The 18,220-nt window shown below is 41.4% G+C and overlaps 1 protein-coding gene across 1 annotated transcript in view; it reads left to right on the forward strand.

Moving 5' to 3' along the window:
• The window catches only part of LOC117040145 (connector enhancer of kinase suppressor of ras 2-like), a 290,274-nt gene that overhangs the window by 132,498 nt on the left and 139,556 nt on the right, over positions 1 to 18,220 (forward strand). The window contains exons 5-6 of the mRNA XM_033137731.1: positions 5,581 to 5,622; positions 15,051 to 15,170. Coding sequence (XP_032993622.1) covers positions 5,581 to 5,622; positions 15,051 to 15,170 — 162 coding nt within the window. The remainder of the gene's footprint in view (positions 1 to 5,580; positions 5,623 to 15,050; positions 15,171 to 18,220) is intronic.

The following is an 18,220-nucleotide window of genomic DNA, read 5'->3' on the forward strand; positions in this document are numbered from 1 at the left end:
GTCCAGCTGTCCCACCATGCCCTCCATCATGTCTCCAGATAGTATAGGTTGCTAAAATGTTGCAGTGCACAAGTAGATCACTAGTGATTGAGGCCCCGTTTATACATTAAAAGCAGTATCATATCATGGGTTTCCCCAAATAATCATGGGAACTGTAGTTTGTCAAAACTGCTGAGAGTTGTTAAAAGATACCTTTTCTCCTTAGAGAGCTACAAATCCTAGAGTGATTTAGCAACCAATCCCTCTTCCCAGTAAGTACTGGGAATTCTGCCTCTGTGTGCGAAATAAGGGGATGGTTGTGGTTCTCCTAACAATTCTCAGTACCTTCAACAAGCTATAGTTCTCAAGGTCCTTTGTGGAAAGCCATGAGGGATTAGATGAATTGATGAGGCAGTTGATGATTACTTGCCATGATGTAAAGGTAAAGGGTAAAGAGACCCCTGACCATTAGGTCCAGTCGTGTCTGACTCTGGGGTTGCGGCGCTCGTCTTGCATTACTGGCCGAGGGAGCCGGCGTACAGCTTCCGGGTCATGTGGCAAGCATGACAAAGCCACTTCTGGTGAACCAGAGCAGCACACGGAAACGCCGGCGTTGTACCTATTTATCTACTTGCATTTTGACGTGCTTCCGAACTGCGAGGTTGGCAGGAGCTGGGACCGAGCAACGGGAGCTCACCCCATCGTGGGGATTCAAACCGCCAACCTTCTGATCAGCAAGCCCTAGGCTCTGTGGTTTAACCCACAGCACCACCCGCGTCCCATGATGTAGATCACCTCTATTAGCAGAGGCAGTATTTCTCTGAATAGCAGATGCTTGGAAACACTAGTAGGGAGAGTGCTGTTGTACTTATATCCATAAGTGGATAAGTGCTATGCATAGGTATCTGACTGCATACCTACTAATTGTCCTGGAAAGAACGGGGCATCCAGAATGGCTGCCACAATCTTGCATGATTTCAGGCTGCACTCTTGTCCCAAAATAAAGCACTCTTTTGGTGCAATGATCTTGCATGGTGCCTCAAAACATGCATTTTAGGGTTCTATGCCTGAAAATGTGCTTTTTGGGGGGCTGACATCTCCCGCAGGTTGTGTGACTCACATGGGAGTCCAGCCCCAGAAGATGGTGTCCTGGTTTGGGGGCACTTCGTATTGGAGGATATGTGATTGGTCACAGTGACAACAGAATGCTGGACCAGATGGGCCTTTGTCTTGGCTCAGCAGGGTTCTTCTTACACTCTATTTCTAGGTCAGAGCAGAGAACCAGAACTTTGCTAGAACGTTGCTCAAGTTTTCTGGTGGACACTATTCACACAACTTGTTGAGAGCTGAGAGCTGAAAGATGCAGTCTTTCAAGGGATCAGTGTGCATTGTGTATGGCAACCATTCTGACAAAAATGGGAGTGGATATTGTTGTTGTTGTTGTTTTCGGTCCACAAACAATACCTAACTGATGACTCCCCCACCTCCCACCCATCTGCATTGTGCTAGCTTTACATTGAAATGAATGGCTTCTGCATTGAAGTGAATAGTGTGAATAATGTAATAATAAACAGCGTATCTTTTGTTGGAAGCCAAGCTGCGGCAGAACAGAAATATTACTCAAACATGGGACGGAAGGGAGATCAGAGCCTTTTTACACCCAAAATGTATCTATAGGCCAATGGCTGCAATTTACAAAATGTCATCTGTCTTTGGAAAAGGGGAAGTGGATGTGTTTTCCACACTGTTGCAGCAGCGCCCCCCCCCCATCATGCAGTGTGAAATTGCATTTCAAACTAAATCAAACAAAGGAAAATATACCCAGGCACAACTTCTGTTGCATATGTCAGGAGCTCTGCTGGATCCCAGCCATTATAATTAAGCACCACAATATATTTTGTGATTCTTTGCAATCCTAACCAGTTTTGCAAGAGAACAAAGCTGACATTGGCACTCACATTTATGCTGTGGAGCTGCCAAATACTTTAATTAGCCTGCATTTTGCTTATTTTGCAGGTAATTTTTAAAGGAGTCAATTAACAGATTTTTTTTTTGTCTGTATTTGTGGTCAGTTGAAATCTGTTGTTGATGACATTTAATTTGCATGTGGCCAGTAATTATGGTCAAACAGAGCTTTGTTCTAGCTAGTCTGAAGTTACATAGATGAATTAGTTCACTTAGTTCAGGAATGGCCAAACTTGGCCCTCCAGTTTTTTTGGGACTACAACTCCCATCATCCCTAGCTAACAGGACCAGTGGTCAGGGGTGATGGGAATTGTAGTCCCAAAACAGCTGGAGGGCCAAGTTTGGCCATGCCTGACTTAGTGTCAACAGTGTATTGAGCTGATCGTTGTCATATTTTAGGGAGCAAATGTTATCCCTTTATGGTTTTAAAATCTCAGGATTCAAAATGCTGCATGAAATATATACAGTTAGACTTGCCAACCATTTGAAGGTTGGGGCAACAGCTACCACATATTCCTTTTTGTTTTTATTAAATGCAATACAGTATTGATTTAATTTAATATTTGTATGTATCCTGGCTCTCTTACCCAAGACACACAGACAAAGACACTTACTTGGAAGTAAGGACAATATATTTATTCAGGCAAGTAACAGTACAGGCTTGGCAGTAGACACAGGATCTAGGAGTTAAAATTCAGGAATTCAGAAGCAGGGCACAAAGTTCAGGACCAGGGTATGAAGTCCATGATCAGGCAGAAGAACTGAAGATGTCTCAACCAGATTACCTACCTTTCCTGCCAAGCATTTGTAGATGAGGTGTTGTGCTCTCACTTGTGGGACTCTTGCTTTGTGTGAATATTGGGATTGCTAGCACAGGCTCCATCAGTTGGGTCCGCTCCCATCTCCAAAGGTGGATCCAGGTGACAAGACTTCCCCCTCTTGTTCAGTCTGTTGCTGTTCAGTTGCTGCTGCCTCCTGTTCAGCCACTCCTCTTCGTTGATCAGAGCCCTTCCTGATGCTGCAGGAAGGCTGGATGGAAGAAACAACATCCCTGCTCCCCCTTCAAATGTGACTGAAGTCAGGGTAGAAAGGGGAGATCCTGTTCCTCTAAGGTCCTCCTGTTTCAGTCCTCCCTCTGTTTCCTCCTCTTCCAACAGATCCCACTGACCAAAACCCGACCCTGACAGCATTGCACAGCTCACAGCAGTCTGCTTCTTTTTCCATCTGAGCTCAAAGCAGCTAACACTAATTCTTATTCTGAAACAAGACCTGTCTTTAATGAAAGCTGCCATGCTGCAATTGTAAAACCCTATCTTTCAAATACAATAAACCTTAGGCAGAGAAAACCAGTACTCCCAGTGGAGAAGTACACCCAGTGTCCCACTTCCCCTTTCCTACCACTTTGGTCCAGGTGATGATTGTCTATAAAATGAACACAGCCCTGTTTATAACACTGCTCGCTATGTGCAGTATTGAAAGACAACATCATGGTGACTGTCCTCGGGCTGTTTTCCTGCCATCATGTGCTTTGCATGGTTCTCCTTGGTAGGTCTATCCAAGCACTGATCAGATCCAAACCTGCATAGCATCAAGTGGGTGGGTGCATCATATGCCCTCCTTTAGCTTTTCCTCACATGGCAGGAAAAGCTCTTGATGTACACATAATTTTCCAATTTGGTATATTAAAATTACGCATGCTCTGGAGAAAGTAGATAGCATTCTTACCCTCTCCCATAATGTTAAAACCTGAAATAATCTAATGAAGCTGAAAGGTGGAAATAGTTCAGACAAAAGGAAGTATTTCTTCATAAGCACGTGGATTTGCCACCACAAAATTTACTGATGGCTGCCAACTTGGAAGGGATTCAGACTCCTGTATGTAGCAATTTCCACCAAAGTACTTTATCTTCATTTCTGGGTTCTTGCTGGTGGCTCCATAGTAGCTGATGCTGTGACGGTAGAGGGTGCTGTGACAAGTTATGGGTTAGAGAGCATTGATGGATAACTCTTTTCAGACCAAGGGCCACATTCCGTTTTGTGTGACCTCCTGAATGCCATGTGCCACTGGTAGTTAGGTCCAGAAGCAAAAGTGAGTGGAGGAACACATGTAAATTTTGCCCTCCTAAAGAAGGGCCAGTTTTTACACACACAGAGATTCTCCTTTCTATTTTCCACCCAGACAAGTGAGGGGCATTTTAAGAGTTCAAAGAAACGTTCCAGCCAGGCAAACACTACTCATGGTGTGCAGCAGGGCCACTGTGGCATGAGGCCTGGGGAGAGTTCTGGGGGAGAGATAGGGAGGTCTGGATTTGGCCCCAAGACCTAAGGTTCCCAAGCCCTAGGACAGGGTGAAATGTGTAGTTTGGCTCAGTCCATGCATGGCTAACCTGGGGGGATGCCATCTGCATGCCATTTGTTGAATGGTGTGTGATGGCAATGTTGGTATGGGTCCTTTGGGCATGGCTATTGGTTGGTATGTTCCCTGTAGTTTGCATTACTACATAGATAAACTTGGGGGAGTAGTTACTACAAGATAAGCTGGTGGCTGCTATCTTCATTGGCCTTAGAAAGGGATTAAACAGATTTGTGTATGATACAACTACCAATATCTATATCACGAGCCCCATGGAGATTTCCTGGCATGACTGGTCAGAGAGGGAGAAGGCAGGCATGGGGTGAGATGATGGAGCCTGATCCAGAGAAGGGGCCAAGTGGTTTACCCAGATATGCGCCCGCCTTGTGAGATTCAGACATTCCAACAGAGGAGGGAGAATCACCTCACTATGCCCCTGTCCCACCTTCAGCTCACAACATCTCCTCCAGCAACTGGGGAGGTGCCTGAGCCCAGGTCAGACTGTGAACACCTTTCTTTAAGGACACACTGTTGAAAGTGCTGGTGTGAGCAGACCCAGAGTACTCACAGGGTGGGAGCCTTACAAATGATTGTGACCCCCCCCCGCTCTTCTGAAAGAGAGACAAGGGGATATGTCAAATGCTGAGACATTATCTCAGCTGATGGCCGTTTATGTGCCTTAAAATTCAGATTTGAACTTCTGAACTGTGTCATCTAATCTACGTTTAAAGCATATAGTGGTTTTGGGGGGAAAGACCTTCAGCAATAGTTGACCAGAGTCTGAATACTGCATCCATAAGTGGGAGCCAGACACTCTAGTCATGTGAGCTGTATACTTTCCTCAAGTTTAGAGGCAGTTATTGGGAAACACAAATAGGAGAATCCTGTTGTGTTCATGTCCTGCTGATTGGCCAATGTAGGAACAGAATGCAGGATTCTTCCAGCAATTCTCTTTCTGCATTCTTTTTCATTCATCTTGGTTGGATTTTTCTCTTTGATGTGTACGATTAACCTCCTTTAATTGATGAAAGTTTGAACTGAAAGCATCTTTGTAAATTCAATGAACATTTATCCATATGAAAGAGAGGGGTTGTTGCTGTTTGCATCCCAGAAAGAGCAAGGAAAAGCTTCTGAGATTTTCTTATAAACCTTTGTTAAAAGCAATTTGAATCAGTCATGGCTAGAGTGGCACATTATTTTTCAATGAGTTGTTAACATAGCTGAGGCAAAGTGGATTTCTAAGGATATTAAACACTGCTTCTCTCTCCCTCCTGTTGTTACAGGATTGCACAGTGTATGAAACAGAAAATAAAATTCTTCACGTGGTAAGTACACATTTTGACATTTTTTTATGGTTGTGCTTTGCACATGTCTGTCCCATAGGAAGCCACTCCATGTTATAATCTTGTACACAGGATCTTATTTTTGTTTTTACACCCCACCTTTCCTCCTTGGAGCACAAGGAGGTGTATATGGCTGTTCCTGTAACAATATTATCTTCACAGTTTTGTCTGAGAGACATTGTCATCCACTGTCATCCATTGCCACCCAGTGAACTCTGGGGTGGCATGGGCATTTGAACCTAGTTGCCCAAATTTTAGCCCAACATACTAATTGCTATAAAATAAAAAAAATTCCTTCCAGTAGCACCTTAGAGACCAACTAAGTTTGTTATTGGTATGAACTTTCATGTGCATGCACACTAATTGCTGTCACACAACTCTAGGTTGTGTGTGTGTGGCTGAACTGAACAGAGTTTGTAATAGAGGTAAGTCTCCCCCTGCTATGTCCTGTCTGTTCCCTGGAATGGCCCTTTTTTGAGATTTTCCCTGCCTGAGCTTGCTGAACCATAAAATAGAGAATATGTATAGCTGAAGGAGTATTTTTCAGCTAGGACATCAACATCTCACTCCAGGGGCCTTCTGGCAGACCTCTCACTGCGAGAAATGAAGTTACAGGGAACAAGGCAGGGGCACTTCTGGGCACCTGCCCAGTCGAATGCCCTCCTGTCAGATGTCAGCATTCAGGAAAACATCTGAAGGTAGCCTTATATCTGGAAATTTCTAATGTTTGATTTTGTAGAATTGTAGAGTTGGAAGGGACAACAAAGCTCATCTAGTCCAACTCCCTGCAATGCAGGAATCTTTTGGGGACTTGGACACATGACCCTGAGATTAAGAATCTCATGCTCTACTGACTGAGCTATCCCTTCAGTCATGTTTCACTGTGTTTTTTTATATTCTGTTGGAAGCCACCCAGAGTGGTTGGGGCAACCCAGTCAGATGGGCAGGGTATAAATATTAACATTAAAGGTAAAGGTACCCCTGACTGTTAGGTCCAGTCACGGATGACTCTGGGGTTGTGGCGCTCATCTTTCTTTACTGGCCGAGGGAGCTGACGTTTGTCCGCAGACAGTTTTTCCGGGTCATGTGGCCAGCATGACTAAGCCGTTTCTGCTGAACCAGAGCAGCGCACGGAAACAGTGTTTACCTTCCCGCCAGAGCGGTACCTATTTATCTACTTGCACTTTGATGTGCTTTCGAACTGCTAGGTGGGCAGGAGCTGGGACTGAACAACGGGAGCTCACCCCATCACGGGGATTTGAACCACCGACTTTCTGATCGGCAAGCCCTAGGCTCTGTGGTTTAGACCACAGCGCCACCCGCATCCCTTAAATAATAACATGAGATCCATTCATCCCGGTAGACCTTAGGTTTAGATTGTTCCCTAAATCTTTGTCCTTGTAAGTCAACCCTACTGATTGAGGATCTTTGCTCTGGAGCAACAGATTTGTATATCATCTGAGTGACAGCCCTTCAAACATGGCTGTCATTTGGTCAGTTCATCAAACCTCTCACTATCTGGGAGTAAGGCCCATTGGACATGGTGGATGTTAATACATGCCAGAAGATGCTTCAGAACCCTTGTTTGATTTGAACCACTTTTAGAATAAATAAGAAGAATCGAGAATCTTGTACAATGATAACAAAAATTCAGCCTGGCAAATAAGTATACTAAATTCACCCAGTTGCCAATGTTAGTGATCTGCTGAATATCTGAGGGTCTGGAATAACAATAAATAAATCTGGTAATAATAAATCTTTCTTCCAATTATCATTTTTTAAAATAAAATAAAATAAAGGAAGTTGATGTTTCTACCTAAATGTATGCAGTGTGAAATAAGTCGTACCTTGTTCACTTTCCAGCTCTCTTAATGATGGATTTTACCATAGTATTTAATGAAACAGATACTCATACTTAAAAAAATAATGATACATTTTGATTGTTGTTATTCCTCTGGACAAAATTTCATATATTTTTTTGTGCATGTGGAATAAGAGTAGGTTCTTCATATTTTTTTGAATCTTGTTTAAAATTAGCAAACTGCTGCTTTGAAATAATCTTTAGGGCTACCTGTTTTAGAAAAAAAAGTAAAAGAAAAGAAATTCATTTCTTTTAAGCAAAGATGTATAATTAACTTTGTAGGCGGTCTACATTTCCACTAAGCTATAGTAAATGTCACTTTATTAAAAACTCAGTATAGGTTTTAAATCAATATTGACTGCCAAGTGGCTTCAAAGGAGATGTTGTAACCATTTTGCTATTTATAGAATGGTTTTTAAAATAAAAAAACAAAAACCCCAAACCCTATTGATGCATCATGTTAATTATTATAGTCTTGTGTTTCGATAACTCACAGTGGGATTGCAGTTCTTTATAGATTATGCTAAGGGTAGTTTTTTTAGCAAATTGTCATGCCTAGAATTTCATCACTCAATGACAACTGGAGTGTAAATTTTTCTAAAACAGGCAAGCACAGCAGTAATAGAGTTCTTGCTTCTTTCACACACTTGAGAAGAATTAATAAAAGCAGTTATTTAAAATAATAAAAAGAAATTTTTTGACCATTTTATGAGTAGGAATTATTGTTATCATTTAATTTACACACCACTTAATTGCTGAGGTTGCTTCTAAGTGGCCTACAAGTGTGAAACCAAGGTAGACATAATTAAAATACAAAATAAAACAATTTCATCAAAACATTAAAATAAACATCAAAAATTAAAATGTCTTTAACTCAAGCCCATCAAAATAGCACAATTAAAAACAGTTAAAATGGCAATTAAAACAAAAATTCTCCCTCTCCACAGAAATAGTTAATGGAATTTAACTGAAATTGTCAAGAGAGAAGGGAGATGGCACTGGTCCTACTTAACCTTATGTTTTTAACTATAAAGGCCTCTGATTCTTGCTCTGTGTACACACTGTATATTTAAAGCACATATGCCAAAGAATCCTGGAAACTGTAGCTGTTTTTTTAAGGGTGCTGAGAGCTGTAGTTCTGTGAACTATGGTATCCAAGATTTGGGAGAGTGGGGGATCGGGAAGCAGCCTAAAGCATGTCACCACAACTTTCTGCTGGTCACACCTCTTAGTAAGAGCACACTGGTAAACAGCAATCATCTCCTGAAAATGTAAAAAATAAAAAATCCCAACCTGGCTGAAAGCAGCAGATAATCAGACACCATTTCTGCAGGCAGATAATTCTTCCAGGAAACGGGAAGGGCGATTTTAGCCCTGCTTTAGAACTAATCAGGCTAGATTTGACAGAATCTAGCCTAACTGGTGTCTCAGTTGCAGTTAAATTAGCTAATGTTCCTTAGCAATTGAGTGATCCATACTGTCTTTTTTTCAGGTACAGCAGGGTGCTGAAATCCAATTACTTCTGAATGTTGCTGTTTTGAATTGGGAGTATGAACTTCCACATTCTGGAATTTATAGGCCAATTATGAGTCAGTACCAAAATGCAGGTTTCATTTGAAATTTGGCTGGCCCTGACTCTGGCCTTTGTACAGGCCCTCCCAACTCACACAGCAATGTTCTACTTCAGGAGAGGCTGGTCAGTTAGGGAAAACTAGGCACTGCCCCAACAACCTCAGTCTTGATTCCTTCCAAGCCCACCTGCCTCCCTCCCGAGTTACATAAGCCAGAGCAGCAGGTGGTAGCACTCCCTGTCAACTTTCTCCTCCTCAGACTCAGTGTTATCCTTGCACAACTTACCGGTAGCAGGGAGAGGGCGGGCGTGAGCAAAACTATAATTTGTTAGTTCTCCCTCTCATTGGTAAAGGTAAAAAAGGTAAGGACCCCTGGACAGTTCAGTCCAGTCAAAGGCTACTATGGGGTTGTGGCACTCATCTTGCTTTTCAGGCAGAGGGAGAAGGTGTTTATCCACAGACAGCATTCTGGGTCATGTGGCCAGCATGACTAAACCGCATCTGGCACAACACGGCACCATGACGAGTTCCAGAGCACACGGAAATGCCATTTACCTTCCCGCCACAGCGGTACCTATGTATCTACTTGCACCGGTGCGCTTTCAAATTGCTAGGCGCTGCGGGTTGCGAACGTGCCTCCTGCACGGATCCCGTTCACAACCTGAGCGTCCACTGTACTAAGCCTTCCGGGTGGTAACAACATGGATATTTTCTAATTGGACAGTGGCAGTATCGTGAGTGCCTTCTCATGTTCCCAACTATGTCATTGAGATCACAAGATCCGGGGGCTTGAATGGGTTCACATTTATGAACAGAGCCCAAATTTGCTCTTCTTTGGGGAGCCCCTTCCAAGCTTAGCTCTGGAAAATTCTCCTATTACTGTATATGAATCTCCATGCAGCATTTAGTGCTCAGAGGTGTTGCTAGCCAAGTGCCGATCTTCCAGCAGAACCCCCCCCCCCTCCAGTATACTTCCAGTACAAAGAATTTGAGCAAAATCCCAGGACAAGCCACTTAAAAGGCAACTCCAGAGAAAGCAGTTTTTCTGACTGCAGCTTTCCATTTTTTCCTTTCATCAGCTCTATTGAAAGAAACCAGAGCATTATAAGTTCCTAGCTGATTGTGGATGAACAAGTACTGTAGTTATGAAAATGTTATTTCTCTGGTTAGCATGCTGTTTCTCTGTGAACCCACTAAGTACAGTTACTGGAAATGTTTACCACCACCCCCCTTCTTGAGCAATAGCACACCATTAGAATGTTGCTCAAAGTTTGTAAAAGCTGAGATCATTTGTTTCGTCATGGCCTTTGGCTAGAACAATAAACTTAGGAAAATAAAAAGAAACAATAAAATCCCCCCCAAAGGAAAATAAAACAGCATTTTTAAAGCCCAAGGCTAATCCCCAATTAAGATCAAGGACAATTGAGGTTCTACTCCATGTGAAAGTTTTCACATGGACCAATGTAGATGCAAAGACTCCCAACCAGCAGACACCGGGACACCGGGGAGCTATAATGTTTGAATAGGACTAATGTATGCAATTATATAAAGTTTGTGAAATAAATAATAAATGTACTGTTTGATTCATGTACACTGGTATTACAGAGTTGATGGGGCAGAGAGGGAGATAGGAATATAAAAGCTGAAGAAAGCCAATGTGCATGCCCAGTGTTCTGGGAAAAACACAAAGTGGAACAATGAACAATTTCTAACACATCAGTTCCATTAAGGAACTAAGACGCAGTAATTTGGAACTCTGAAATCAAGAGAGAACATTAGCTGAGGATGTCAGAAGCATCTGTTTACCACTATTTCATTCATCTATTCCAAGACTATCTGACTCATCTATTAAGCAGGGTGTGCTTCCTGTCTTCAATGAGGTGGTCTCCAAAGAATTTCTTAACACATAAAAAATACAATATCAACCATTAAGCCAAAATCATCTCAGACTGAAAGTATAATTTGTAACAAGTCACTGGGTAAAAAGTATTTCCATATACATTTTTTTTAAAAAAAAACAACAACAACTCAGTGGTAATTTTTGATGTTTTTCCTTTCTTTACCCCCCCCCCCCCCCCCGAAATTGTCAAGGACAATAGCTAGTTAAATAAAGTAGATGAAGATAGTGCAGTATTTACTTGCAGGGTAGTAAGAGATGTGGGGCTACTACTCTGAAGGCCCTCTCCCTTGCACAAACAACTGCAGCAACCCTTACTGACATACTGCACAGCCATACCTCAGATCCCGATCTTAATAATTAGGCTCATATGGCTGCTAGTGTACTTCAGATATCCTAGTGCCAAACAATGTACTTTTGCTATGTGTCAAAAATAAGTTCTGCATCTAGAATTTCTATAGCTGCACTGAGAAACCTCCAGCTCACATGCCTAATCAGGCTTAGATGGTTGGCCCTGGGATGGATGGATCTATCTATCAGTTTTGGGTTTCCCCCATTTTTCTAATCTTAAATTGAGTTCACCCCATTTTTGCATCCGTTGGTGATGTATTTTTATTCATTATTTCCAGGTGCATTTATTTTTATTCATATCTTTCTTTTAATATACATTTTGTACACATTTTGCTTCACATGCTCATTTTTGTAACCAATTTTCCTGAATATAATGTAGGATGCTATTGTAATATATGCTATTTTCACCAATGTAAACATTGATGTGCACACAGTCCCCTAATATACACTGTGTGTGTGTGTGTGTGTGTGTGTGTGTGTGCGCGCGCGCTTGCGTGCATTCTTTGGTTGGAGAACAGCATTTCAAAATGAAAAGATATCTGGATTCTGAAGAATATCAGAGTTTTGGTTCACGTTTTTGATTTAGGAAGTGTGAAAGAGTTGGGAGCAAACTCTCACATTCCTAGGTTGGCCATACAGAAAACAGGATGCAGATATTTGCTTGGATCCAGCAGGCCTGCTTTTATTTTCCAAGATATAAACTTGAAAAAACGTAGTTTTCCAAGATACAGGTATAAGCTTGGAAAAATGTACCGGTAGTTTGTGAGCCCAGCATCAGTACAACACAGACCTCACAGTTGTTGTTTTTGGCAATTGTCACTCTGATCTTCCTCCTGCCGCTTTGATGGCTCCTTGTCTAAATGAGTCTGCAGCTGCTACAAAGATGTGTAAATTAGTATGCTAATGACACACTGCTTGTTATCTCTAGCACTTTTGACCCTGACAGGACAGCGGAACAAACTATCCATTGTTTAGATAAGCTTGATGCTAGGGCAGGTGCCAGCTGGCTCAAACTCCATCCAGAGAACACTGTAAAAAGAAGGAAAAACTTGTAGAACAACTACTGTTAGGCAGAATGGGGCTGCCGTCTCAGGCATCTGACTTTGTGTGTCATGAAAGGGTACAGCAAATGGTTATTTCTATGGATGGAATGATTTGTCAGTTACAGTTCTCTTAGCTTTCCATTCTTCCACTCTTCAATTCTCCACATTTCTGAAGCAATTTGCATTATTATTATTATTATTTTAAAATCCTCATGAATATTCATCAACCTTTTGTGGAATTTCTCTGAATAAACACAATTTCCTATGTACATGAGACTAATGTACACATTTTTGTGAGTAATGTTCTTTTCCCTAATGTATTGATTTTTACACACACTTTCCCCTGAAATATGCATTATTGTTCAGTTGGAGAACTTCATCACAAAATTCAGATCAGTGTGAATTTTGAAGGAATGAAGAAATCTGTTGTATTTCTCACCTTTTTTTCAGGAAGCAATAATTTGATAGATTCACATTTAAGTAAGAACTGAATTGAACTTCTCCCCCATCCCTAGTTAATTCATTTGATATTACGGATACTTTACTGCCGGAGAGGTGCCAATGGAATTTTCTGCCTCAGCTACCAAAATAACAAAAAAATGGGTCACTTGCACTTTAACTGTGGGGAGCTAGGGTAGTGCCATGTGTCTTACTTTGCAGAATACATTCCTCTGTTTGAAGGACTGCCTGATCCAAGTCCAGTTTAGAATTAAAAGAACCTGAAGAAGGGAGAGCAGGCAGGGACTCTGAAATTGCCCACCAACACTGAAGACCCAGACAAGAGTCTGAGCAGGCACGCAGAATATCTGGTCATAGTCTACCCCATTGTGGGGTGATAGGTTATACTTAAACAAAGTGAAGGGGAATAATGAATGGAACAGTGTACCATTTTAGTATGCTGACTCTTATTGCAAATGGGTTAGAATCTCTTTTCCTTCCTATTGTTAACTAGTGTTTTGTGAGTGGAGCTGCCTGTAAAAGAAAATGGAAGAGAGTTAATTCTTCTTCTGTTCTTAAAGTTGCCCGTTAGAAGAACTACTGCTTAACTTTAGGATCTAGACCCTGAGTTTGCTTTTTTATTTCTTCCTCCTCTGTCCCTCCCCAACTTTCTGTGATGTTGTTTAGTTTGTAAGCCTGAAAGCAGGAGCTGTCTTGTTTTTAATTGATTATACAGCCTTTGTGGGAGCTGTTTCAGCAGAGGCCATAAGAGCTTAAGATGAGATCTGCTGTATCAGACCACTGGCCTTTCTAGTCCAGCATCTTGTTCTCACAATGGCCAACCAGATGGCTTATTGGAAGCCCAACAGCAGGACATGAACGCAGAAGTGCTCTCATGCTGCAAATGATCTAAATAAATAATCAAAATAAATAGAATACTGGTTCATCTGTTGTGTTTTTAGTGCTCAAGTTCAGCCTATTTTAAATGATTGTTTTAGCTGTTAGGATTCCATGTGGGCAGTTGAAAGATCAGTTATGTCATAAATGTGCAGATGGGACAGCCCCATGCAGCCAGCGGAATGCACACTGAACTGACATGTCTTGAAGGGGAACTCTCTTGTAAAGGGAAGCTTCACAGGTTTGAGGATGTACAGTCTGAACAACTTCCCTGCTCAGTTTTTCACATTACACAAGGCAATTCTGTGTTGCCAGTTGACGACAGAAGTGATTATGCGTTCCCCTGGCAGCAGAGGATCACAGCATCTGAAGATGCTCCGAATTTGGTATTTTTGTGTAAAATGAAAACTAACTTGGAGGGGAAAGTTCTGCTGACATCAGAGCTGGAGATGAGGATGAGAAGGACCCTTCTGTGAACAGGTTGCCATATAGCAGTTCACACTGCATAAGTCTGATTTGTAAATGTGCAGAGGGAACAGGGTCACAGCCATATGCTCTACTGCTAATCTGCATGCATCCATTGGAAAGTCTGCATGGAAGCTATGCATGCATAGTTCCCTCCTTGTGTGTGGGAATCCTCGGTTCTCAATTGGACAGAGACAACCTCTGCACTCAGTCTCCACTACCTTGTGATTGCCATCATGAAAGGAGGAGTGTGGGAATCAGCCTGTTGACATGCATTCACCTTTCACCATTTCTGTAAGCCCCCTCCCCATGTTGGGGGATGAATACTTGCAGGGGGGAGTGCCTGCTCCACTCTAGTGAATTCCCTGCACAACAGAGAATCTTTATCTTCAGAGTTCTTAATCTAACATGGAGCCTACTTGAATAAAGCTGACCCCTTCTAAAAATAGCTGTTCAGTGCCCAGTATGTGGGGATTGCTGGAATGGCAGCAGGGACATGTGTAAGAGGCCAGTGGGTTCGTCTCTGATTTTTCCCTTGCACAAGATTTTGCTGAACTATAACTTCCATCAACCCCCGCAGGCATAACCAATGGTGAGGGATTTGGGTAGTTTGTCCAACAACATCTGAAGAGCCACCATTTAGCTACCCCTGCTGTAGGTTTCCTCGCACCCATGTATTCAGACGCTAACTTTGGTTATGTCATTTGATCAGGGGCTTGCCTCTTATTATTTTGTGTAGCAAGTAGAGAATGCCAATTTTTGCAAAATACATGATACTGAATTATTTCCAGTGAGTAATGTTTTAACACTGAGTTGTTTAGTGCTTCTCTTAAAAAAATAAAAAAAGCTTATGATGTTCTCTCTCTCTCTCTCTCTCTTCTCCCCAGTGTAAAACGCTCTCTGGCATCTGTGATCACATCATTTCGCTCTCATCTGATTCTCTGGTGTCTCAATCAGCTCACCTTGAAGTTGTTCACCTTACCAGCATCATGCCCAGTGAAGGGTTGGTAAGTAATAGCAATCTAGGAAGGTAGTTTTAGCAAGGCTGGGTAGGCATTTAATGCATGAAATGCTAACCTCATACTAAAGTGTGCTTGTGAAGTGGTGGGGACACCCAGGCTTTGAGGCTTAGTCCCACATCCCGCTACACATTTATTTTACTGAACTTGGCAACCTGCCTGCCAGAGTTAGTAGTTTTGAACAAACCTGGCAATCTTGATTTCTTAAAAAAAAAAAATCCAGTCTTATATTGGATTCTTCACCTTTCACATCAGCTTTCAAACTTTTTTTTTTTTTTTTTTTGAGGAAGTCCTGATGAAAATTCTTTGGGATTTTCCTCCTAATATATACAGTTTCTCATGCACTTTCTCCTAATGTACACATTCTTACAAGCAGTTTTCCCTAGTATGCATTTTGGTACATTATTTTCACAACCTGTGCCTTTTTATGCATGCTTCATCCCAATATACACATTTTTTGTATTCATTACCTTGTTGGAGAGCAACGTTGCAAAATTCAGAGAACTGTGAATTTCAAAGAAGAGCTGTTTTGGTTCACATATTGTTTTGGGAAGTATAGAATTTGTCCTCCTCCCCTATAATCAGGTTTATTTTATTGAAATGAATGAAATTTAAATATGATAGGAATCATAGCTGTCAAGTTCTCCCTTATTTTAAGGGAAATTCCATTATGCCAAATAGGCTTCCTCATGAGAAAAGGTAAAACTTGACAGCTATGATAGGAATGTATTGGCCAGTCTATTTCCAATCTGTGCTGATTTTGTATGTGCTCATTCATAAGTCAGTAAGTGCTTGCCTTATGTTGCAGTCCTAATCATGTCTACTCAGAATAAAACTTAGTTGAATTCTTTGACTCTTAATCTCAGGTAAGTAGGAAGAGGATTGTAGTATCAGTCAAACTCTGAGTAGACCCATTGAAACCAATGGGCGTAAATGTCCCTTGATGAAGTCCTTCAGGCTGCCTTGGGGCTGTTACAGGTTCTTCTAGTTTCTCAGTTTTGAGGGTTCTCTGGGGGTCTCGCACCTCAAAGGAGATCTCTGCAGGGTCTGATTCAGACACGTTCCTAGCAACAACGTTTTGCTTCTTCTGGCTTCTTCTCTGTGGCCTCTCTGCTCCTGCAAATTCATAGGCACTCAACTCAAGTGCCTGAAACATGGGAAGTCCATTTCACTCTTTTCCAATTTCCAGAAAATGCGGTTGTCAAAAATCTCCCTTCTGTCTGGCAAGAACTGCTGCAAGCAAATCCTTGATATACGAAATTTCCCTGGTGACCAACAGAGATGTCTCTTTTTCAGAATGATGTGCTATTCTTGGTTCACTTCACCTAGCATTTTGTCAATACAGGAGGCATTCAACCAAGTGTCGTTCCTATGCAAACTCCATTTACATTAATGGGATTTATACAAGAACAGTGTTTGGTGGATGGAGCCCATAGATTACAGCAGAATGAATTACATTGTATGATTGTTAGACAGTGCAGAACTATGAGTTATTTCAGGGAGGGGAGTTTTATAATTTGTTTCCCTCCAAGCACAAACATTGTATAGAATAATGCAATTTTATTTTTACTTGATTCAAGAGCTCTGCTTGTATGGTAAGGTTTTTGCAGCAATGCGAAAATAGGAGCATTTCCCAGGAGAAATTTGGGGAACCAAGCAGAGGGCTATTTAAGAATGCATTATTTGAATCAGGCTTCATCTCATAGTCCTTTGGTGTATGAAGTTAGAACTATAACTGTCAGAAGAAGGTCCTTTGCACTGGTAGCCTCAAAGCTATAGAATTATACTCTTTTGTTTGAGTATTTTGTTAGTGTATTTTTCCTAGCTGAGTTTAATGTAGCTTGTTGTCAGGTGGCTCATCTTTGAATGCTATTTTTCATGTTTATTGTTTGCAATATTTTGTGACATTTATGTCCCCCTCTTCCCCCCAATATTGCCAAGCACTCTCTGATAGCTGTTGAAACAGTTTGTGTTTAAATGCAAGAAAGCTCATTGTCCAGTCTTCACTAGGGATGGGTGAATATGCCGTTTTCTCATTTTCCCAATTTTAAATTCAGTTTTCCACAACAGTTTGCAAAGTTTTTTTTTAAAATCATGTAAAATTTCCAGCATTTTAGTGCAAATTTCTCCTAATATGCACGTGTTTGTATAATGCATTTTATTGTGTCTTTCCCCAAAATACACCTTTTTGTACACAAAATTTGGCTGAGGAACCACATTGCAAAATTCTGAGAAATGCAGTTTTCTTTTTCTTTTTTGTAATGTAATATTTTATTAAATTTTTCAAACATTGCTGTGCAGTTTTCTAAAGATAACTGTGTTTCAGTTCACACACACACTGGTTTGTTAATCATGAAATAGGTAATTTTTCATTAAAATGCAAACAGAACTAAATTTCTTCCCCATCCAGTTCTTACCATGGGGCATGAAAAAATCCTGAAGGTGACTCACTCAGGCAGGTAGAGTCAGAGTCAAGTTCCAAGGCCATGGTTAGTTCAAAGTACCTTGTTCTGACAAGGTCTGGAGCTTGCCTTGGACCTGACTACCCATCTCAGCCTCCACCTTCTTCCTGAAAAATAGAGGGGAATTAGCACTTCATTGCCTCTCACTTGGCTCCTGTCCTGTACATTGCCTGCTCTGGTGAGCAGGAAATGGTGAACAATGGGCCCTGGGTGTAAAAGTGCCCTTTCTCAACATTCTGTCATACTTTAGTATTACTGAGAACTAGAACCTAGGATAGAGTGTGCGGATAGTTTTGGCGAAGGATCATTTCATTAGCACTCTAGGATATAGGATCAGGAGCCCCTCCTTACAAAAGACCAAACATGAGAGGTGGGTAGCGAGAGAGCACAGATGTTAAAAACAAACCTTGATTAGCTTTATTCCTTCAGCTACATCCAGATAATAAAAGTGAAGCTAAGATCAGCCATTTCTTACAGACGTCTATTTCATGATATCATAAAATTGCACAATAACTTTTCAAATCACACACCGGTTTGCTTCATAAAATGTATAACAATCATCTTATGATCCATTTG

This window comes from Lacerta agilis, chromosome Z (genome assembly GCF_009819535.1).
Source record: "Lacerta agilis isolate rLacAgi1 chromosome Z, rLacAgi1.pri, whole genome shotgun sequence".
In the NCBI taxonomy this organism is placed as follows: domain Eukaryota; kingdom Metazoa; phylum Chordata; class Lepidosauria; order Squamata; family Lacertidae; genus Lacerta; species Lacerta agilis.